Source organism: Cydia fagiglandana, chromosome 9 (assembly GCF_963556715.1).
Source record: "Cydia fagiglandana chromosome 9, ilCydFagi1.1, whole genome shotgun sequence".
Lineage (NCBI taxonomy): Eukaryota > Metazoa > Arthropoda > Insecta > Lepidoptera > Tortricidae > Cydia > Cydia fagiglandana.
The window spans coordinates 16,274,252-16,298,866 of record NC_085940.1 but is presented as its reverse complement, the minus strand read 5'-3'; the positions used below and the strand labels follow the sequence as shown (position 1 = coordinate 16,298,866).

The following is a 24,615-nucleotide window of genomic DNA, read 5'->3' as shown; positions in this document are numbered from 1 at the left end:
CCAACCAAACCAACCAACCAACTGGTTTGGCTGATATGTTAAACATAACGTTGAAATCCTTGCTCTAACTAGAACCCCGTAGTTCCAATAATTAACTAAAATCTGAGGTAAGTAGGTAACTGAGAACCACTAGTAGTTGAATTTTCCTATAAATGACCCCTAGCTAAGTAGACAAAAGTTTAGAGAGGACAACGTAAAAGGTTGCGAACCTCTGACAAAGGCCATGCCAGGACTATAACCGCGAAAATCGAAGTTCGAAAATTGCGGGGATTTTTCACTGTCACTCTAATTTCGTCTTCATTGGAGTAAAAGAGAAAGATCCCTGCAATTTGCGAATTTCGGTTTTCGCGGTAGCCGTCTTCAATTTCCTACACGAACCCGCAATTGTCATTTTCATTAAACCTATTGATTTTTAGGGTTCCGTACCCAAAGAGTAAAACCGTTTTTACTCTAACTAAACCCCTATTACTAAGACACCGCTGTTCGTTTGTCTGTCTGTCACCAGGCTGTATATCATGAACTGTGATAGCTATTTAATTAGGCAGTTGAAATTTTCACAGATGATATATTATTTTGCTTATATTTATACTTAAGTTTAGTTTTTAATTAATTTTATGTTTAGATTATGTAGTGTATTTTTAACTGTTTGCCTAATAAACTATTTATATATTAGACAAACAGTTAAAAATACACTACATTATTATTATCCATTTCTGTTGCCGCTATAACAATAAATACTAAAAATAGAACATCATAAATATTTAAGTGGGGCTCCTATACAACAAACGTGTTTTTTTTGCGTAATGGTACGGAACCCATCGCGCGCGAGTCCGACTCGCACTTGGCCGGTATTTATATCAATGTTCAATTAAATGCCACCCACAAACGTTAGATTGCTCCCTCGGAGTGGACAAGATAATGGGAATTCCTTCACCCGACCTGTGACACACTTCCCGTGACGGATTGCTTCGGTTTTTCTTTAATTAAACCTGTCTCCACCTATCGCTGGAGTGGCCAATCAATGCCACGTGGAAAATTGTTTGAGCACGTTCAATTATTTTTGTGTCCATTAAAGTATTACGACAAGATTTTTTAATAGCACGATATGCAAAGTTTTTAAAATAACAATGTTACCAAGGGTGTGCCATCTCTGACTATTTGGATTTGAGTCGGCAATACGCTTTTTTTGACGTTGCAATTTTTTAATTAACTTTCTTATTACCTGTTATAACGTTTTATGTACATAATTAGAACATTTATTCATAAATAAGTTTCCTTTAACAATTTAATCACACAATATATTCAATAAAGTCGTAAATATTATAAAAAAAGTTCATGCAACATAGACAATTCCATTAAATACTCACCGGTTTTACAAAAAACACTGAAAAACCAACTAAAACAAAACAAAAACACTGAAACAAAACTTTAAAAATCGAACAGACACTAGAAAAAGCAAACCGGCTCCTCGAACACGACACTTTCCACTTTAAAAAGTTACGGCCGGCAACTTGTCTGACAGCGATTCATTTAAATTAGTTCGAAAATCGAATCGAGCGGCGGAACGACCCTAGCGTGCGCTCGGGTTAGAGTTTCAGCGGGACTGAAGGGCGGTTTGAATGAAAAACACGGTCATGCGCGCTCGACGCCTGAATGAATCTTTTCCAACGGACTTTTCACACTTTCACCGAATACATTTTGTCTACCGCCCGGGGGTTGTAAAGGGCGCAATATAAAATTCTGCAGCGGCGGTAGCCGCTACAATCTAATAATGACTACCTTCCCTTTCCTAATGTTTCGCTCGTTTGCGATGAAAAATGATAAGCAATCCGCATGGGCGCGTTTTTTTGGGCCTGCGTTGTCCAGTGTTAATCAAATCAACTTGTTTAATTAAATTGCAAAAAAGGGTTGGCGTTGAATTCATTAAAATATTTGCATCGCAAATGCATCATTATACGTAATCCCATAAAAAAATATGTCGTGTCATTTTAAATCGATTTAAAAAATCGTTTATTTATATATTTGCCTGATTTAGGCAACCTACTCGTATTAACTTTATAATACTGTTAGTTAGAGAAGTTAATAGGTACAATCGCATAAAATAATTAGGTAGAGTCTAGATAGAGTCAGCAACAGAAATCGATAAACGGACCAGAAGTCCCAGAATTATCTGCCCACTCTTCCATTCTCTTAACAATTATTAGTATGTTCTTTATAAACTGAAATAAATGTCATATTCTAAGAAAACCGGGCAAGTGCGAGTCGGACTCGCGCACGAAGGGTTCCGTACCATAATGCAAAAAAACAAAAAATACGGTCACCCATCCAAGTACTGACCACTCCCGACGTTGCTTTAACTTTGGTCAAAAATCACGTTTGTTGTATGGGAGCCCCATTTAAATCTTTATTTTATTCTGTTTTTAGTATTTGTTGTTATAGCGGCAACAGAAATACATCATCTGTGAAAATTTCAACTGTCTAGCTATCACGGTTCGTGAGATACAGCCTGGTGACAGACGGACGGACGGACGGACAGCGAAGTCTTAGTAATAAGGTCCCGTTTTACCCTTTGGGTACGGAACCCTAAAAAGGGAGAAGATAAGCGGCCAAGTGCGAGTCGGACTCGCCCATGAAGGGTTCCGTAACAGCAAGTAACAAAATAAAATTGGGGTTTACGGTTTATGACGTATTAAAAAAAACTACTTACCAAATCTTGTTCAAACCAATTTTCGGTGGAAGTTTGCATGGTAATGTACATCATATATTTTTTTTAGGTTTATCATTCTCTTATTTTAGAAGTTACAGGGGGGGGACACACATTTTACCACTTTGGAAGTGTCTCTCGCGCAAACTATTCAGTTTAGAAGAAAATGATATTAGAAACCTCAATATCATTTTTAAAGACCTATCCATAGATACCCCACACGTATGGGTTTGATGAGAAAAAAATGTTTGGGTTTCAGTTCTATGTATGGGGAACCCTAAAAATTTATTGTTTTTTTTCTATTTTTGTATGAAAATCTTAATGCGGTTCACAGAATACATCTACTCACCAAGTTTCAACAGTATAGTGCTTATACTTTCGGAAAAAAGTGGCTGTGACATACGGACGGACAGACAGACAGACAGACAGACAGACAGACAGACAGACATGACGAATCTATAAGGGTTCCGTTTTTTTGCCATTTGGCTACGGAACCCTAAAAAGTGACCAATGCCTCCTATGCCCCAGGCTGGAATCGAACCGCGTCCTCTGCTATCGCGGAAGGTGCCTGTGCCATTCGACCACCGAATAATTTCTGAAAATAATTTTATCTGTTCTAATAATCTTAATTCTTTAAATACTGCTTACTGTTCACAATAAACTGAAAAATACAATACATTTTATAGGTAAATAAGTGTCCATCTATGTAAAGTTATTACTTAAGTATTACATAATGGCGTCACACTATTGAATACATTGCACATTAATTCACATCACTCGAGATTAATTCGTCCGTCTGCCTATTACGCACGTGTACTAATACATACTGCCGTATTCGAACTTCAAGATATTCACAAAAGACGACACGTACTAGATCCATTCTAGATACGTTATAGTTTAGATATCAACTAGTTCTCTTTTGCAGCGCAATTCGGGCAACCAATATCACTTTTACGTTAGATAGAGTAAGATATCTGTTAGATGTGAATTGGATCTCTAAGTCATATCCTGTGGGAAACGTTCAAGAGTATCTCCAGAATCTCGCAAATGTCAAATTTGACAGGTTAGATCTTAAACATATCGTTATCGTATCTTGGTGATGACTAAAAGATATCTAATAGATGTCTATTTCAAAATCAGAATCGGGCCCCTATATTCTTGATGTGAAATCCACTTGAGAATAGAACTCCACGTACTTAACGTAGTAACGGCACCAATCATGAAACATTTATGAGAAAATTTTGAATAATGTTTGATATTTCCCTTTTTTTAGGGTTCTGTACCCAAAGGGTAAATACGGGACTAAGACTAAGAAGACTCCGCTGGTAGTATTAACCACTCGATTTCAATCCTATTAGTAGAATTTAAGTGCCTAGTATTGGAGATATTATTGAACGAAATACACGAAATCAAGTGGTCGAAATTCAAAAATCGGCCCCTTGATTGTCTCAGTGACAAGGTACGAAACAAAATGGTACCTACTGATATTAAATTATTTGACTGTACCTATGCAGGGGCCAATTTACATATGAAGGTAATTTTTTATGCGGATACCTATTGCGTGGGGAAACGCAAAAAAGTGTACCGCCGTGTAAATTTACGCCGCGGCTAGAGATGGGTCGCGGGTATTTACCCAATTTACCCACCCAGGTAAATACCCGGTAAATACCCATCTACCCGGTATTTACCCGTATCTACCCAAATGGACGGGTAGATTCATTTCTTGTTGCACATGTCGATTTATGTTAAAGTGGAAATATAAACCGAGTTAATGGCTGTATATAATTATTGTGTGTCATTTAAAATGAAATGGTTTAGTTGCAGTTGTAACTAAGGAATTTTTAGTACAATTTTGATGAATATTAAAAAAAGGCCGTCATAAGAGTATTTGTTTTAGACTTGAGTAAATTATCGTACTTATAGGTTGATAATACACATTCCAACTTCAGTTGGCGGGGGTGTGGTTGGGGGGAGGGGGGCAAAAGTAAACTTTTTCATATTTCTTGGAATCTGTCATTAATATCGAAAAGTGTTCTATGTACAAACTAAAGTAGACATAATTTTCTACAAAAAAGGTTATATACATTTTTGTCCTAAAACTAACTGTGTTTGACTTATAAGCTTCACAAGTTGGGATACTGCACAATTTTTTTTTATTATCATTCATAAGTATTCTTTATTTTCATCTTTCTAATGTATATTGAAAGCATTTTAAAACATTTCCGGAAGCCAGGGAATGATTTTACACGATTTTCATAAATGGACTGATATGTTAAAATCGAACTTTACCTCATAGCAACCTTTTCGTAATTAGTTTGAACATACATTTTATGTAACATTATAAAAAAATACTTAAATTAATCTTATTTATACTCACATACCATTAAACACATCAAATTTAGAAGAAAAACGAAAATACCCGCGTATTTACCCGCGGGTAGGTAAATATCGGGTATTTACCCGGGTAGTTACCCATCTTGAAGTTCGAATACGGCAGTAGCACTCGAAGTCTAGCAGTGACCGTGAAACTTCCTAAACTCTTCAAAATATGAACTGAATATGTGATAGATATGCTTCTTTCGCACTAAAAATATTTGTGTTAAATACCTACACTTCTTTTTGATGCCCTAATTCCATGATGAGCCACAGACAAAAATTCCAACTTTGAATTTTTCCACACGGTATAACTTTTCGGAAACTTGACATATTTTTTATGGAGATCGTAATTTTCTCATCATCATCTCACCCAAAAGCCGTCCACTGCTGAACGTAGGCCTCCCCCTTTGGGGGGGTGAATGCCATAATCGCCACGCTTGGCAGGCGGGTTGGCGATCGCAGTCGAGTACACCGAATTAACAAATTTTCTTTATTTTTTGTGAAACTTTCCTAAAACTTCCACCTTTTTGGAAACTTCCACTTACAGCGCAAGTGAATTTAAAATTAAACTTTAAAAACAGAATGGAAAGAAATAAAAGCACTGAAAAAGTCTAGAAGTCATGTCCTATAAAAGAAAGAATCTGGATAAAAGTTTGTGTAAAGATTACATGGGCATGCATGACAATATCTATATCTGGCATGACAAGGGCGGATCCAGATTTTTGCTCATGGGGGGTCACATTGTCAAATTCTAGTATTTTTTTCGCAAATAAAAATATTTCAGACCCAGCACAGGGCCCATGTCCCCCCCGACGCGGCCTAACTATAGCTGGTCAAGCAAATCGTGTCAGTAAAATAAGGCGCAAAATTCAAATTTTCTATAAGACGATATCCCTTCGCGCCCACATTTTTCAAATTTGCCGCCTTTTTTCTACTGACAAGATCTGCTTGCCCAAGTATAGAAATTCCATTTCTCTTTATTAAACTTGAAATAAACTTACTTTCATCTGGAGAACAGCGCAGGTTAGTGGAAAACTATAGTACAGCACTTCACTCCCAATTCACTGTGTTCACTTTTACAATCACACTGGATCCATGATACCTGAACGAGATCGGAACGACCCTCTGCTTATACATCTTCTTTTAAATAATGGCTTTCATTTACATCAAATGTATGTTGATTTCGCCAATGTCAATACTGTACAGTCACCTATAATAATATGTACCTACTACTTTCGAAGGCCGCAAAAATGTGACTCGCTCATAAGGCCCTACAAATAAGATCGTATCAGATATTTTTGCGGCCTTCGCTCATTATTGCAGGTGACTACCTACTCGTATTATAGCATGGCGTTGTTCGGTAGTTGATTTTAGTAAAATAGCTAGACTTTTACAAACAGCCACGATGTCTGGTATTGACTAAAGAATGGTAAAACCATGGTAAGACGTATTTCAAGACTTCATCAACAATGGAGTCGCCATTGCCGGATACGGCAAGGAAGAAAGATAGATGGATGGATATTCTTCATTCGCTGCACACTGCCACGTTAGTTCACTGCATAATAAGCTAGATTACACTTTTAACGGCATCAATCATGACTATCATGAGCAAAAAACAAAAAAAAAATTGAGTCAGCTTTTCCATTTAGAATTTCATCCAGAATTGTTCTTCACTTGCTGTGCATTACTGGGTAAAAGATAAATGTAGCTTCTAGGAATCTAGGGCTTTAGCGACGGTCAGGAAGTCGATGATGAATATTTTTATTATTTCTCCCGATGATATTATTATTTCCAGTAACGTCACTATTGGTCACTATGGTTATTTCTGAAAACTCAATGCATTATGCCAAAGCATTATGCGTCAAAATGGCGTCAAATCTCAATTTTGTTTTTCTTTGACGGCTTCAAAAAGGTTTACAGTTCTTCAACTCCGGTGTTGTTTGTGGACTTGATTCAGGATTTTTACTATATTGAACAGCGCCATCTAGCGTTTAATTTCTGACCTAAACAAATAATGTAGAGTCTGTGCGGAAAGAGAAGAGTCGTGGCAGAAACGGGAACTAACATTTTAAATTTTATATGGCAATCAAACCTTTGACACCTGTCTTGTAAAAAGTAAACAAACTTCTGTCAATGTATATTTTTACTAACAAAAACCGCAAGTTTTATGTATAAAAAATTTTCAAATCACGATAAAACCGTACATAAAACCACATAGTCCGGTGGCCGGCTGCATTAAACTAACCTTATCAAAAAATAGAATATACCTACCCTGTAGAGGTACCTGACATTTAGTAGCTTCCAACGCACTTGGTCGGCCTAGGCTTAACCTGGCAGATTTTGTACAAATGGCAAAAACGTTGGACAAAAATTCATCAAAAAAAACCTCATCGAAAAATAGAATGAAACTTGTATGGTAGGATTCCTGACCTTGAGGACAGTAAAAAAAAAGTGGTCGGCCTCACCTTAGCCTGGCAGTTTTTGCAGTCCGACCAGATTTATTAGGTCACGTGAGAGCTACAATTTACCTCATCGAAAAATAGAATGAAACAAACGGATTATAATAGCTAAAATAAGCCTGTTGACGTATGTCTTGGTCGGCCTCACCTTAACCTGGCAGTTTTTGCAGTCCGACCAAATTTATAAAAAAATCATCAAAATTTTTTTATCGTAAAATCGTATGAAACTTGTATGGTACGATAGCTGGCCTTTAAGGACAGTAAAAAAAAAGTGGTCGGCCATATCCTGTCTTGGCAGGTTCCTGTGTCCGACCAATTTTGTGGTATACCACGTGAGAGCTACAATTTACCTCATCGAAAAATAGAATGAAACAAACGGATTATCATAGCTAAAATAAGCCTGTTGACGTATGTCTTGATCGGCCTCACCTTAACCTGGCAGTTTTTGCAGTCCGACCAAATTTATAAAAAAAATCATCAAAAATTTTTTATCGAAAAATCGTATGAAACTTGTATGGTACGATAGCTGCCTTTGAGGACAGTAAAAAAAAAGTGGTCGGCCAAATCCTGTGTTGGCAGATTCCTGTGTCCGACCAATTTTGTGGTACCACGTGAGAGCTACAATTTACCTCATCGAAAAATAGAATGAAACAAACGGATTATCATAGATAAAATAAGCCTGTTGACATATGTCTTGGTCGGCCTCACCTTAACCTGGCAGTTTTTGCAGTCCGACCAAATTTATAAAAAAAATCATCAAAATATTTTTATCGAAAAATCGTATGAAACTTGTATGGTACGATAGCTGCCTTTGAGGACAGTAAAAAAAAAAGTGGTCGGCCAAATCCTGTGTTGGCAGGTTCCTATGTCCGACCAATTTTGTGGTACCACGTGAGAGCTACAATTTACCTCATCGAAAAATAGAATGAAACAAACGGATTATCATAGTTAAAATAAGCCTGTTGACGTATGTGACGGACTGCAAAAACTGCCAGGCTACGGTGAGGCCGACCAAGCCATACGTCAACAGGTTTATTTTAGGTATTATAATCCGTTTGTTTCATTCTATTTTTCGATAAGGTAAATTGTAGCTCTCACGTGGTACCACAAAATTGGTCGGACACAGGAACCTGCCAACACAGGATTTGGCCAACCATTTTTTTTACTGTCCTCAAAGGCAGCTATCGTACCATACAAGTTTCATACGATTTTTCTATAAAAAATTTTTGATGATTTTTTTATAAATTTGGTCGGACTGCAAAAACTGCCCGGTTAAGGTGAGGCCGACCAAGACATACGTCAACAGGCTTATTTTAGCTATGATAATCCGTTTGTTTCATTCAATTTTTCGATAAGGTAAATTGTAGCTCTCACGTGGTACCACAAAATTGGTCGGACACAGGAACCTGCCAACACAGGATTTGGCCGACCACTTTTTTTTTACTGTTTTAGGTATTGGGGTACCCTATGGGGAGATGAGGTAAACTAAGGTTACTTTACAACACCGATTTATTCTAACTCCAATTAATTATCTCAGAAAGTTACTAAATAGATTTACACAAGGTCGGGACAAGGACCAGGCGGCGCCGCGATATCGAACTAGTTAATTAAGTAGGTATGTGCGCACTGTATGCCTTGCGCTGAGTGACTAACTGGGCTAACTGCTCCTTCGAACTGTATACCGAAAATGCTGACTCTAAATTGCGTCACCGCCATGTCCCTACACTGTCCTCAAAGGCAGCTATCGTACCATACAAGTTTCATACGATTTTTCGATAAAAAATTTTTGATGTTTTTTTTATAAATTTGGTCGGACTGCAAAAACTGCCCGGTTAAGGTGAGGCCGACCAAGACATACGTCAACAGGCTTATTTTAGCTATGATAATCCGTTTGTTTCATTCTATTTTTCGATAAGGTAAATTGTAGCTCTCACGTGGTACCACAAAATTGGTCGGACACAGGAACCTGCCAACACAGGATTTGGCCGACCACTTTTTTTTTACTGTCCTCAAAGGCAGCTATCGTACCATAGAAGTTTCATACGATTTTTCTATAAAAAAATTTTGATGATTTTTTTATAAATTTGGTCGGACTGCAAAAACTGCCCGGTTAAGGTGAGGCCGACCAAGACATACGTCAACAGGCTTATTTTAGCTATTATAATCCGTTTGTTTCATTCTATTTTTCGATGAGGTAAATTGTAGCTCTGACGTGGTATACCACAAAATTGGTCGGACACAGGAACCTGCCAACACAGGATTTGGCCGACCACTTTTTTTTTTACTGTCCTCAAAGGCAGCTATCGTACTATACAAGTTTCATACGATTTTTCGATAAAAAAATTTTGACGATTTTTTTATAAATTTGGTCGGACTGCAAAAACTGCCAGGTTAAGGTGAGGCCGACCAAGACATACGTCAACAGGCTTATTTTAGCTATTATAATCCGTTTGTTTCATTCTATTTTTCGATGAGGTAAATTGTAGCTCTCACGTGACCCAATAAATCTGGTCGGACTGCAAAAACTGCCAGGCTAAGGTGAGGCCGACCACTTTTTTTGGGACTCCCTCTGGTAGCATAACAACTTTTGTCATATTTTTAATTGTCATAACACTTTATGCATAAAATTGTAAGTCATAAATATCTTTAATCAGAATTATTCCTGAGCATAACTGTGTTTTTGTCATAAATGAGTTATGTCATAATTTTTATAGTCATTAATTTAATTCGCATAAAATTTTAAGTCATCCGCTTGATATCCATAACTGTTTTTCGTTCGAAGTATTACAGTGCATAGTATTAATATAGACATAAAAAAATAAGTCATATATTTAGTGGTCATAATACCACACAAAAACCGTATATAAGAGGAGATCGAAGAAGAGGCGCCCCTCCAGTAGGAGAAACGGTTTTATAAAAGAAACTAATCATAATAGGTAGGTTAGGTTCGTTAGGTTTCTTTAGATGCCCGAAGGGCAAACTACGCAGAAATAGGAGCCCCGCGTCAGCGGGGCTCCGTCGAATTAAGTGTTTGGACGAAGATTAGGGAAAAGCTTTTTTGAGGAGTTGTTGACGAGGCTAAAATTAGATTTTAAATTATATATGTAAACCATTATGGTTGAAAATTATTATGCTACAAAACGTTATACGTAAAAACATTATAAGTATCGATAAATATGCTTTTAGCTGGTATGACATTTGATTAATTATAATCAAAACCTATATGCACAAAAAATATATGACAACTGCTGAGTATGTCATCAAATATTATGGCTAAAAATGTATGACACAATATAATATGACTTTTCATTTGGATGCGCAATGATGATTATGACACAAGTTGTTATGCGCATCAAAGATATGACCTAAATTTGTATGCAACCCAATATGGACCCCTTTTTTTTTACTGTCCTCAAGGTCAGGTATCCTACCATACAAGTTTCATTCTATTTTTCGATGAGGTTTTTTTTGATGAATTTTTGTCCAACGTTTTTGCCATTTGTACAAAATCTGCCAGGTTAAGCCTAGGCCGACCAAGTGCGTTGGAAGCTACTAAATGTCAGGTACCTCTACAGGGTAGGTATATTCTATTTTTTGATGAGGTTTGTTTCATGTAGCCGGCCACCGGACTAACAAGGAAAATTATATTTAAAATTGTTCGGTTTTGTCAGCGGGAAGAAAGCGGCTAAAAGCCGACTATCGACTTACAAAAAGTCGCGGAACGTGTTTCCGCTATTCGCGGGTATTGATGTTGTATTTAATATTAAATAATTACCTATTTAATAAGCCCCCTAAGTAACTTGTCTCCGGTACATAATCGGTAAGTATATTCATTCAAAATATATTAATTTTCATAAATATGCAGGTCATTCATGATCTTTAAAATAACTGACAAATAGTCTTGATATTTGCCATTTTATGCATATTTATATGTAATTTCTTTTTCAGGATTGTGTAAAAGTACCTACGGTATCTCGAATAAAAGACCGCTAAGTAGGTGATATTATGCAAGAATTCGTAATCTACGTGCCGGATTCAAGCACATCCAGTTCAGATGAAAATAGTTCTATGAGTGTCCCTGGTTGTTTTGAAGCTAGCTCAAACATAAGTGACATTGAATATTTTAAATCAGACTTCGATTACAAAGAATAAAACTTTTTCTAATAAAATATTTCTTTATTTGTAGGTTCTGTTAGTTACGAAATTATATTTCATATTTAGCAGTGACTTTTCGGCGAAGTAAAATATCGTGAGATGAGAGAACCGGACATATCCCAATAAGGCCTAATACCTACTTATGCACTATTTTTATTCATATTCATATTTATTATTAATAATGTACACATACATTACAAGTCAAGTTTACAATGGGTGAAATATATCCCAGATAAAATTACAGTTCTATTGCCCAATTTCTACCCGATCTACCCGGTTTTAATAACTGTTGGACTGCACAGATTAGGCAGTACATAAATGAGACTCGTATCTTGTTTGGTACTAAATTTACAGTTGTATTGGGCAGATTCTTAAATAGTTTTAGCAGTTTTGTCAATCGCAGTCGCTTTTTAGTATCTGAGATATAAAAACAAGTGTTTTAAAAAGAAAACTAATGCCTGCGCTAAATCAGAGGATTGAGTTGACGAGCCGACACCACCACCAGGCTCCGTTTAGTAAGCCGTGGTAAAAAACCGGAACAAAAGGGATTCAAGTATCATGACCTTTACTGTCGTACTATAATCACGTGACCAGTGTTGTCAGCATAGCAAAACCCATAAAATAGCACTGGCGCGCCCTCAAATCCCACGACTCTTCTCTTTCCGCACAGACTCTACGAGTCTGGGGTAATTATCCAAAGAAAATTCTTAATAGCGCGATTCAGGATTACTACATGAAACACCGCCATCTAGTGTTCAATTCATGAACTAAACAAATAAAGTGCTAGTCTGGGGTCATTATCCCAAGAAAAATCTTAGTAGCGCGATTCAGGATTTTCACTACATGAAACACCGCCATCTAGTGTTCAATTCGTGAACCAAACAAATAAAGTACGAGTCTGGGGTCATTATCCAAAGAAAATTCTTAATAGCGCGATTCAGGATTTTCACTACATGAAACACCGCCATCTAGTGTTCAATTCGTGAACTAAACAAATAAAGTGCGAGTGGTCATTATCCAAAGAAAATTCTTAATAGCGCGATTCAGGATTTTCACTACATGAAACACCGCCATCTAGTGTTCAATTCGTGAACTAAACAAATAAAGTGCGAGTCTGGGGTCATATCCCAAGAAAAATCTTAATAGCGCGATTCAGGATTTTCACTATATGGAACAGCGCCATCTAACACTATATTTGTAAACAAAATAATAACAAAAGACTGCTATTTGCTATGCTCTAACAAAACAAAAACTGTATTTGACTGTACTTGTAGAGTTAGACCTAGACATGTCTGCAACGATTTTGATAGTACACGCAGTGCAAGTGTTAAATATTTTAAACGTCATCTATGAAATTATAACTGTATAAATAATACATTTGAGTTTCTTAAATTGAAAATTGTTTTTTGATCATGTTATCATGAAATACTAAAGATCGGTTTTTGTAGATATTGTCAGAAACCATGCAATTAACATTCTAATGATGCAAAATAATTTTGTCCGTGGACCCATCCAAAGTCAGGTTAAAATATTCAAATTCCCCATTCTATTTCAACAGTTTATTTCATACCATCAACATACAATTAAATAATCCAGGGTCCAAAATAAATAATCAAAAATACTATTAAAAGTCCATTATCCATTTGAAACATATCAATTTAATATGATTTCTATAAACATTGCCTATCGTATAAAACTGAAATCTTACACCGGTTAACATAATGAGAGTTTGAATTGTGACAGTACAAAAAAACTTGCTGAAATGTGTTTGTGAGCGGTCTTGGCCGGTTTTTACCGGTTTCCACCGGTATGGAACCGGTTTTGAGGTCGGACAGCCGAGGGTAGCCGACCTCTAACGTGGGCCGGTATGGCGACTACTCGATGGTGGTCTGTTCCTCTTTCACAAAGAATTCAACAACTTCTTCTACAGTATTCTGATCAGTTTCGAGACTGTCGGTGTCCACATCTGTTGGAAGAAAGAAAATGTGTGTTAATAAACATAATTATCTCTAATAGCTTTTCTCAGATTTGGTAAACAATATATTTGTTACGAAGATTAAAAGTAAAAAAAAGTAACAAACAACTATAACGCCTGAAGATATAAAATTTAAAAGTCATCTATTTTACATTCCGATGATATATCAGTGACAAAATAATGCTTTTAATACTGTACAAATCGAAGAATTTCTTAGGATATTTCTACCCCAAGTAAAATGCTAAAATCGCACTCAGGCCCTTCTTGACTAGTCGATGCGCAATCGTTGCAATGTGTAGTGTTTCGTCCCGAACCGGGGTGGATCAATCGATTCCCAATCAATATTCCAATTACCCAATTCAATCGATTCCTTGATGCCTACCGCGTTGGCAGCGCTGGTAGACTTATGAACTTTCTACTGTCGCCTTTGTAGTAGAAAGTAGCCAGGGGGCTAGCTATGACAATCGTTCGCAGAGAAACGAAATGCTATCTGTTTCTGTTTCTATCGCACTAATATGGAACAGTGATAGAGACCAGGGCTCGGAACCGGTTTTTTTTTAAACCCGAAATAGCACCATATTTTTTATTATTTTATGCTTTTTACGTAGGACTGAATCATGTATTTAGGTAACAACTTCGTATTATTAGATTGTCCGATAAAAAATGGAATAATGAACCAAACAACGATAAAGAACGTAATAATACCGGAATTTTTTGTATGAAGAAAAACCGGGCAAGTGCGAGTCGGACTCACGCACGAAGGGTTCCGTACCATAATACAAAAAAAAAAAGCAAAATAAACGGTCTCCAAGTACTGACCACTCCCGACGTTGCTTAACTTTGGTCAAAAATCACGTTTGTTGTATGGGAGCCCCATTTAAATCTTTATTTTATTCTGTTTTTACTATTTGTTGTTATAGCGGCAACAGAAATACATCATCTGTGAAAATTTCAACTGTCTAGCTATCACGGTTCGTGAGATACAGCCTGGTGACAGACGGACGGACGGACGGACAGCGAAATCTTAGTAATAGGGTCCCGTTTTACCCTTTGGGTACGGAACCCTAAAAACCGGTTCCTAGTTCCTTGATAGAGACACAACAGGGTTTCGTTTTGTTATCTTGGGGTGGTATCAGGGGGCAGGGGGCCTACCCCCTGCGGATGTATGGCGGCGGTCGAGGCCGGCAAAGTGTTGTGTACTCACAGTCCCTGAGCTCGAGCCGGCGCGGCTTCTGCTCGGCCCACTCCTGCGCCTTGGCCTCGCGGTACTCCACGTGCTTCTTCATCTGCTCCGTGCGCTTCGCCACCAATTCCTGTGCATAATAAAAAATAGTTATTTGTTTCACTCGGGGGCAAAGCTTTTGTTTAACAGCTCGTGCTAATATTGATACCCGAGCAAGCGAATGCTCAAGAATTTTTGGAATCTTGAGCATTCGCTTGCTCGGGTATCAATATTAGCACGAGGATTTCAAAGCACGATTCAATGTAAAATATCAAACAAAATCAGATCCAAATGAATGTTATTAAATATTTATCATCCAAAATCATCATTTATAAGTCAATTCTACCAACAAACATAAGAAAACAACTCTAAATTTGCATTTGATTACTTTGCCTCACATGTGAATAAAATGCAATTTTGCTATCTGTTTTTGAAATTCAAATCTGGTGTGGTGAAAATAAATAAAAAGGCTTCTTGCATATTTATACCAGAGAACCAGTTGGTTTCGAGAGATTAAGGATTTGGCGGTAAAAATAATAGATGATTACAGTATAAATCGTCGCTCGAAAAGATCACATTGGGTTTTATGAGTTTTAACCGTTATTGCGACAAAAATTACTGATTTTACATAGAACCACTCGATACTACAATTGAATCAAAGCCTGGGATGTGTTTCGATAGCTCAGTATCCGAGCTGTTACGCGAACTTCAAAGATTGTTTATCTCCATATTAACTGCTATTGTTACAGTGTGCCACAGATAGACAAAATTCGCAAATCACAATTTGAGGTAGACCGATCCTACCTAGATATCTTAGGGTGGTATAAGTGGTATTCCACTTGTCCAATTTGTTTGCCTAATGTCATTGCGGCTCACTCTCTCATTAAGCAAAATGTGATACGCAATACACATTGGACAAAGGTATTGGACAGATGGAATATCACACTTAGATAGAATAGAACACTAAAGAGTGTTATTCATTACAATGACGTTTGGGCGTTTTCTAAAATAAATATTGAATACCCGATTTTTTCAAATCTGCACAATCTTGGGCTCATTCTACTCAGAATCGACAGCATTCTCCATCCTACTACTAAAAAAAGATGTCCCAAAATCTCCTTTCCATTACGCCACGATTTAGTGTGAAAAACATCTGGGTGAACGTTTGTTCCACATTTCAAATAGCCACTTACATGATTGATATTTTTCAGTGACCACTATTATTATGTGAAAATAAGGGTGACAGCTCGCAACTACAGTTGCATGAATCATGCGAGTGAATAGAATAGTTTTTTGTTCGTAAACACACAGACAATATACATAGAAAAAAACAAAATGTCACGAAATGGCCCCATCTCAGCATGTTGCTGGCGACTTCCATCCGATGAGACCATCAAGTGAGAAATAATCACAGAAGCCATGACATAATGCCAATCGGGAATGAGATCTCACCTTGCTAGCCTTGCTGGAGCGCATGCGGTCCTTGGACTCGAACTGCGAGTAGTATTTCTTGAGGTTCTTCTTGATGTCCTTCTGCTGCTTGTCCGAGAGCAGCGTCGGTGGCCGCGGCCGCCAGTGGAACTGCGCGAACCCTTCCTTCATCACTCTGGGTACAACACATACATAGATAAATAAGTGAGCTCTAGACCTCTCGAACCCCGACTACACCATTTTGAAAAAAAATTCGAGAGCTATAGTTCGTTTTTTTTTAGCATTAGAAAGAACTTGCAAGAAGGTAAGCGATCTTGACATGTCTTTTAATTGAAAAACGCTTGATAAAAATCAAAAACGATGACTTATGAAAGCAGAAGAATATAAATGATCGTATTAGATTCATAATTGTTACATATTTGCCGTAACTTATTTTTAAAATGAGTTTTTCAATTAAAATACACATCAAGCGTTTACCTTATTTGTAATGCTAAAAAAACGAGATCGACAAAAAAAATTAAATCATAGAATCTGGTCACAAAATTTCACTAGAATCCGTTGAGAATTACGACCCGTAGAAGAGAACCGGAGATACGGAAGCATTTTGTCACAGGAGACTGCACTAACGCTTCGGTCAATAAATACTACACGACACTTTTACACAGATCAACCTAGTCCCACGGTAAGCTCAGTAAGACTGACTTGTGGGTACTAGACGATATATTGTTATATATAACAACTTATATACATAGGAAACATCCATAACTTAGGAACATATATTTGTGATTAACACACAAATAAATGCCCTTACCAGATTTGAACCCGGGTCCTTCTGCTTCGTAGGCAGGGTCACTACCGACTAGGCTATGAGGCCATCAAAATGAGTTCATTATTTTCATTTTTGCATTAATTGGCAACATAATAAGTAGTTACACCAAATGAACCTGGAAGAGGTAGGGCGACTTCATTATTTTATTGAATATAATAACGACCAGTTTATTATGAACGTTCAAAATTGTAACGCAAGGAATTCGCATCCCTAAGTTAAAAAGCTCGAGACTTACGAATCTAAATTAGTACAACGAATACCACATTGCACATAAGACTTTGAGTCAGTCACTTCAGTCAATTATGAAGGTTTCTAATACCATTAATTAAGTCTGCCTGGATAATTTTATACAAAGGCTTTTTTTTAATAGTCTCTAGCCTTAAAAGCGACATAAATGGGTCACATCAGTATACCTACATAGAACTACATACAAAGTTTTCATTGCTTTTGGGTATATGAAGAAACAATTATTTTTGATTATTGTATCCTTAAAAATACATGATTACTTGATTAGTTACCTCCTGAGGATCTTGCCCTGGAAGGACCAGATGTAGTACCCGCAGTCCATTTTGCACTTGAGCGATGACACGCCCGTCACCACATAGCGGCCCGTCGGGTCCCACTCGATGCCAGACATCTGCACAAAACCATATCGTGTAAACACTACTTACAGATGGCTTCAGATTCTAATATTATTGCATTTGTAAGTGTCATCATCATCTGAGGCATTACAGCCGCGGGTGGGCCTTAGCCTGGTCAAGCAAGTCTCTCCAGTCTGATCTGTTTGTGGCCTTCCTTCTCCTATTTTTAAGTGTAAGTAGAATTATAAAAAAGGAGAGTTCTGGAAAATAGGACATTAAGAGTAACAAGAAACCCCTGGTGCAAAAGCTAAGTAAATTCGCGTAGTCTTTTTCAATACTGTGAAATCGACCCTTCACCAAACTTCAAGCCGTCACTTTACAACTTTCTTTGTTATTTATTACAAATTTACCAGCAATTGATCATAGTAGCCTGATTTTAACCAAAAATTACTACTACCTCTCGACCTTTTTAAAGGAAAATATGATAATAATAGATTTATTATGATGCACAAAACTATTAAAATATGCTCATGTCTCGACATACCTGGTAATGATCAGACACATTCATGATAGTGAAGTCATTAGTGTCCAAGAACTCCAGACCGCCTCCGGTCAGCCCCAGGTCCGCCAGCACGATGAACTGTCCCGACGGACACCAGAACAGATGGTTGAACGGTTTCCTCTCAAACTTCTTCAGTAATGTAGGCGCTTGGCCAGTATTCACTTGGTAGAAGCTTATACAGATGTTAGCCGGGTCACCATGAATAATGGAGAATTTAGAACCGACAGGCTCCCAAGCGAACGCTTGAATAGGCTCCTTGATTTCAACCGAGTCCACAGGGATCTCCTTCTCTCGCATATGGAATATTTCAAAGTTATAGTACATTCCCGAGTATTTGATGTCGTTTTTATCTTTCTTGACTTTGGAGTATCGGTCGACTTTGACACAGAGGTAATCGCCAGACTTCTGCCAGTGGATTTTGCAGTCGGCGACGGAGAACAGGTTCTTGGAGCGGATTTCGGTGCGGTTGGGTAACTCGAGGAGAGTGACCCGCGCCGGGACGTCCTTGTCCTCGGCCACCCAGTAGGCGAGGGTGTTGTCGGTGGGTGACCAGCTGAAGTCTCTGAAATATGGGAATAATGGTCACTTTACACATTCATTACTTTATTTCATCTATGTTTAGAAAAATCATGTGTTTCAGACGTTATAAATACCTTTTGAATTTGCTTCATCTTAATAATTTAGGCAACAGAATTTGAAGCCTCGAACAGTCACAAATACTCAATAGATTTCTAGTTCACCATAAAACCAGTTCGTTCATTATAATGCAAAACAGGAAAGTCGAGCGTACCGTTAGCATAAATTAGTCTGCACTAGCTCTATTACAATGTAACACCAACATTTGATTTTGCTTTATAACTAGAGATAAAATAATCGCTTTTTGCCAAAAGTTTAATACATTTACTGGCGTAACTAATCGGCGCATGTAGGTTTGCAAATAACTATAGTTCGTTTTTTTAGCATTAGAAATTAGGTAAACAATCTTGATGTGTCTTTTAATTGAAAAACACATTTTAATAATAAGTTACGGCAAATATGTAACAATTATGAATCTAATACGATCATTTATATTCTTCTGCTTTCATAAGTAATAGTTATTGATTTTTAAATAGCGTTTTTCAATTAAAAGACATGCCAAGATCGCTTACCTTCTTTCAAGTTCTTTCTAATGCTAAAAAAAACGAACTATAATGAATCTAACAGATACAATGCCACAGGAACTTTATTAGTACGGGCGATCCGCCCCGGCTTAGAACAGGTTACACCAAATCTTTACAAATTATACACCTAAACTCAAGAATCAGTATCGATAAGTGAAAACCGCATGTTTTTTTTTGTTTTTGAGTTTATCGCTAACATACAAACAGACAGACGCGGCGGGGGACTTTGTTTCATAAGGTGTAGGTAGGTGTAGTGAAGATTTAAGCTAAGCAAACTACGAAATAACAGGCTTTTCAAAACCTGAGTGTGCATCCTTACATTGTGGCATCTGGTTTAAATGTTTTTGTTATTAAACAGTTGTTTGACATGTTACCTGATGCCGGGGATCTTGATGGACTTCTTGTCAAGCAGCCCGAAGCAAAGTGTCTCATACAGGGACAGGATGTCAGCCCCAAGACGGGCGAACCGTTATTCTTGCTCCGGTGGAAGTCTCTGTTTGACAAGTTACCTGATGCCGGGGATCTTGATGGACTTCTTTTCGAGCAGGCCGAAGCCAGTTGTCTCATACAGGGACAGGATGTCAGCCCCAAGACGGGCGAACCGTATTCTTGCTCCGGTGGAAGCCTCTGTTTTAACAAGTTACCTAATGCCGGGGATCTTGATGGACTTCTTGTCGAGCAGGCCGAAGCCGGGCGTCTCGTACACGGAGAGCACGTCAGCGCCGAGGCGCGCGAAGAACCGGTCGTCCTTGCTCCAGCGGAAGATCGGCCACGTCACGTACTCGTCGGGCGGAGGGAAGCTGCGCTTCTCCTGACCCGTCCTGGAAAATTAATAAATATAAGTTGGATTGTTTCAGCATTCCTTCTTTGTTTTGAAGATGGTACTGTTTATTTAATTAAAATTCATGACCTTTATTTACCGAACAACCGAAAATACCATGAAATGCTTGAGAAAGAGAAGGAAAGGAAAGAATGGTTCACATTGTAAGGATTCTGATTCTGATTCTGTAAGGATTGCTTGCAAGCCAGTTCTACATTTTTTTATAACTCGTATGACTTACGAAATTTGTGTGACTTAATAAGGACCAAACTAACGAGGAAAAGTTCAAAAGCAATACTGCTAAAACAAATCAATTTGACATTTCCATTTAATCCCATCGAAAAACCGGTTAAAAGGATGAAGAATCCATTGATTCTAACAAAATTTGATGACGATGCGAGAACTCGCATGCGAGTTTCATTACATTGTGGGTTTTGATTGGTCGGTTGAATTCGACGTAACCAACAGTCCGCAATGTAACTAAAATCGCATGCGAGTTCGCGCGACGTCTAAATCAGCCTTTAGTAAACCTATTGATACATATTTTAAAAACTTTAAATTCCCAATACACACCTTATATCCCAGATGATAAGTTTCTTGTCATCACCCCTATCGCTGGTCGGTGAGAAGGTCACAATATAATTCTCACACGGCGAGAACGAGATGAAGCGGGCCTCCGGGTGGTAGAACTTCTGGAACTGGGAGAACTTGGGGCCCGCCCAGAGCGCCACGCCTCGCCAGTGGAACGTGGCCAGGTAGGTGCCCAGGGGAGACCACACTGCGTATGTTTCCGTCCAGTTCTGAAATAAATAAGTTTTTTGTCAAAACATGATTTTATTGCTGACTGTACATTTCTTTCAAAAGTCATAGAGATGTTGCCTTGTTTTAACTACTAAGTTCCTATGGCCGCTTCCAGTCTCCATCTCCAGTTTAAAATGCCAAATTCAGTGTTTTAGTAAACATTTTTAATCTTTGACTTTGGGCATAGTTCCATTTGTATGGAAATCGTTACCGCCACGCGCTATAAATTATTTTTTTACTACAAAAAATGTATCAATGCCTACTTTAAAATGATATTTTCCGGAATAAAGAATACATGGGCTACATCGTCCAATTTTTTATTTAGTGCAAATCGTCACACTGTGATTGTACCATCCAAAATTGTCACAAAAAATGACATAACATTTTCATGTTTTATACGAAAATCATTTTTTTTTGTATGGAAAGGCATAATAATTATTTCAAAAATGAATTCCTCGTCCCTAATTTATACGAAAATGATATATAACTTGCCCTAGTTGCTAAGACTAGGAAGGAATATAGCATAGATTGGACCTGGGGAGCCGACCCTTTCACCCCTCTTTACTCTCTGCATGGTACGATCTCCTGGCTACCGGGCCAGATCAACTTTGTTTGACCTAAGGAACAATCGTGCCAAGCGGCATCGCCTGAGACTAAAGTGCATGCACTTCCATACATTTGTGTTCCTTACTAACCCTACTATATGTATGTCAAATTTCAATACAATTCAAATAAGTGAGAACTTCAACTTAATCAGAGCAAGTAAGATAAGGTTGAAAAATGGTTGGTAATTTTTTGGAGATAATGTACATCTCCAACTTACAATTATATATTGCAAGTTAAATAAATGTGTAGTATAGGATTACCAGGGTTTTGTTACATGAGAAGATAGGATTTCTTAGAATAATTTTACGGTTTAGACTCACACCGTAAAATTATTCAATGTTATTATGTCTCACAACAGTTTAAATTCTATAGGATTTCTTCGTTTTTGAACTTTTTTGAGCATTGACATCTCAAATAAATGTCCCATACTCTCTGTAGGTACTAAAATATATGCTAGTTTTAAAATGTGAGTAATAATGTAAAAAACTAATTCCTCTCAAACAAACACCAGTGACAAAAGCTAGTTTTAATATCTACATCAGCAAATGAAGCCTATTCAAGGTTTTAAAACATCTATAAATACCTATTCATGTACCAATTAATCAAAACATTAGTCTTGCTTGCTAAATTTGTGTTGTAGTTGTTGGACTTTAGTCATGCCTACATATCAACAATTTAGCTGACATAGCCTTTACGTGCAATTAACATTCCATTGGTACTTAGATGAGCTATTATGTATTTGCCATAAAAGCAAACAAATAGAACAAAATTATCAACTTCGTTAAAACACTGCCCTGAACTTTTCACATTGATTAAACACCTTCAGTCTCAGTATTACAAAATTGATTTCTAGAAGAGAAATACAGTTGAACACTGGCTGACTAACAATAACAATATATGTGTTTCTGCAATATAAAATGAATGTAAATGAAATAATGAGGGCTATTACTGTCCCCTAGTGCCCATAGTACAAGTATTAATTGTGTCTGCAGCCGGCAAAAGGGTCACTTGCCATAAACTCGCTTTGACAGATTAATAGTAAAAAGATAAGAGCAAATGTCATTCTAAAGCCCCGTCTCCATATCGCGCGGCAAACCATCGAACATTGGCTCGCGCGGCAGCCGCGCGCTGTGGATACCAGGCTGGCTCGCGAGCGATCGATGAGGCTTTATGGTAAGCGTACAAAGTGGGACCTTTAACTAGACTTCCACATAATTATTATTTTAAAGCTTGGTCAATAACAGTTATCGACCAAGCTTTAAAATAATAATTACTGCAGCAGCAACAGTTACTGCTCATAAAAATTATAAATTATTATTTAATTTCATACCGGTCTCTCCTGCAGCAACAGCGGCTCCGGCAGGGCGTTCTGCCAGACCTGCAGCGCAACACCAGTCCCGATGCCCACCAGGAACTGGTCATATGCATCAGGGTCCATAAGGTACCACTGGAGGTCCGACTGCACCTTGAACGGCTGTGGCGCTGGTGGCTCCCATTCCTTGGGGATATCTGCATACCTGGAATTGAAAAATGTTGATTACAACAAATGTTGAATAAATAATTCTTAACTTATTGAATACAATTTATAACCATTTATTTGCTAAAATAACCTTACTGATTTTCTATTTCTATGGAATGTACCTACTACTAGGTATTTAATAAGTTTTTCGAAGAAAACCTGTGATTTCAAGCAACCTTGAATAAGTCTTGTGACAGACGTATTAGTACTTCGGCTATGTATGTTATGCTAATTAAATAATAGTTCAATAACCCCCTGAGGCCTTTCTGTGAATAAATTCAGAATGATCCGGGATATTATTATTTTGTTATTTTAGAACAGCAATAAAAGTAAACTTTATAAATTGGGTTTCTAAAGCATGCTAGCATTTAGGTCATTTTGATTTAAATTGTAGTTTTTTTTTATTTGAAATGAGTTGTTTAGTTGTATAATGTATGACATCGCCCATGCGACAAACAATAACAAATGAGAAAAATTAAACTAACAAAGATGCTAAACACAAGTACTTACTTCTTGAAGTCAGTGAATAAGTTAACCAAGAATGTATGCTGCTTATCTAGTTTACAATTGTTAGTGGCCTTCACGGCTTCCGCGGCGTTCTGTGCGTTGCCATACTCCAGAAAGATATAGCCTGTGGTCACTCCAGTCTCCGTGGTGGGGTAATACTCGTTTACGATCTTTCCAAACTTGCTGAAGATCTTGTTTATGACGCTCTGGAGCTTCTCCAGGCGCTCGGGCCCGACCTGCGGACACCCGTCCACCACGACCACATTCTCGTAGCCGTCGGACTCCTGAGGCTTCTGCTCGAGAAGGTCCGCTAACAATTCTGCAACGTCAAAGTTAGGTTATGTTACATGACATCAAATTAACATAACAATGATATATCAAGGCAGAAAGCCAATCCACTCGTTGATACTAATGTAAGAAACCCGTCGCTCAAGCTAATTTGATATAAATAGTTAGAACATTAGCAAAAATTGCGCGGGTGACGCATATGGCCGGCCCAACCTATATTAACGAAAACTCGTACCTTCATCTGGGATATCGTCCACGTAATCTTCCGGATCCTCGAAATTGGGTTCTTCGGCAAAGTTTTGCTCCTCATTATCACTTTGGGGAGCGGGATTCACTTTATCATCGCCTTTTTTCTTTGCCATTTTGACGTTATAACGTGTGGTACCGGAAGACACGCCATTAGTAGTGAACGAATCGGACCATAGATCCAAAAATGCTTGCCTTTCACCAATAGCGTTTTGTTTCGCAGTTTTGTAACTAATAAATTATTAATTTTTAATTCGAAGTAATGGTTATTATTATGGGTTATTATATTTAAACATACATTTTAATACTTACCTACTATATCTTAAATAATTTATCGATTTTACTGATATTGATAGTTTTATATTTCTTTAAAT

General features: G+C 37.6%; 2 protein-coding genes across 2 annotated transcripts in view; both read right to left on the bottom strand.

Moving 5' to 3' along the window:
- LOC134667785 (uncharacterized) overlaps positions 1 to 1,818 on the bottom strand; it is a 197,227-nt gene extending 195,409 nt beyond the window's left edge. The window contains exon 1 of the mRNA XM_063525195.1: positions 1,368 to 1,818. The gene's annotated coding sequence lies outside the window, so the exon portion shown is untranslated. The remainder of the gene's footprint in view (positions 1 to 1,367) is intronic.
- Positions 1,819 to 13,238: 11,420 nt separating this feature from the next.
- On the bottom strand, positions 13,239 to 24,415 carry LOC134667488 (eukaryotic translation initiation factor 3 subunit B). Its single transcript, XM_063524912.1, has 10 exons — positions 24,231 to 24,415; positions 23,711 to 24,026; positions 23,012 to 23,198; positions 20,848 to 21,074; positions 20,099 to 20,275; positions 18,277 to 18,856; positions 17,670 to 17,788; positions 16,344 to 16,497; positions 14,874 to 14,982; positions 13,239 to 13,660 (listed from the first exon to the last, which is right to left on the bottom strand). The coding sequence occupies exons 1-10, from the start codon at positions 24,355 to 24,357 to the stop codon at positions 13,569 to 13,571; spliced, it is 2,088 nt and encodes a 695-aa protein (XP_063380982.1). The 5' UTR covers positions 24,358 to 24,415; the 3' UTR covers positions 13,239 to 13,568.
- Positions 24,416 to 24,615: the final 200 nt, after the last annotated feature.

What these genes read in the sequence shown, in the direction of transcription:
- LOC134667488 (XM_063524912.1), bottom strand. Translation starts at nt 24,357, where the DNA reads ATGGCAAAGAAAAAAGGCGATGATAAAGTGAATCCCGCTCCCCAAAGT. An exon ending in ATCAAGATCCCCGGCATTAG is followed by an intron (nt 18,857 to 20,098) that starts GTAACTTGTTAA and finishes CCCATATTTCAG; the next exon opens with AGACTTCAGCTGGTCACCCA. An exon ending in CAGGGCAAGATCCTCAGGAG is followed by an intron (nt 16,498 to 17,669) that starts GTAACTAATCAA and finishes TGTTGTACCCAG; the next exon opens with AGTGATGAAGGAAGGGTTCG.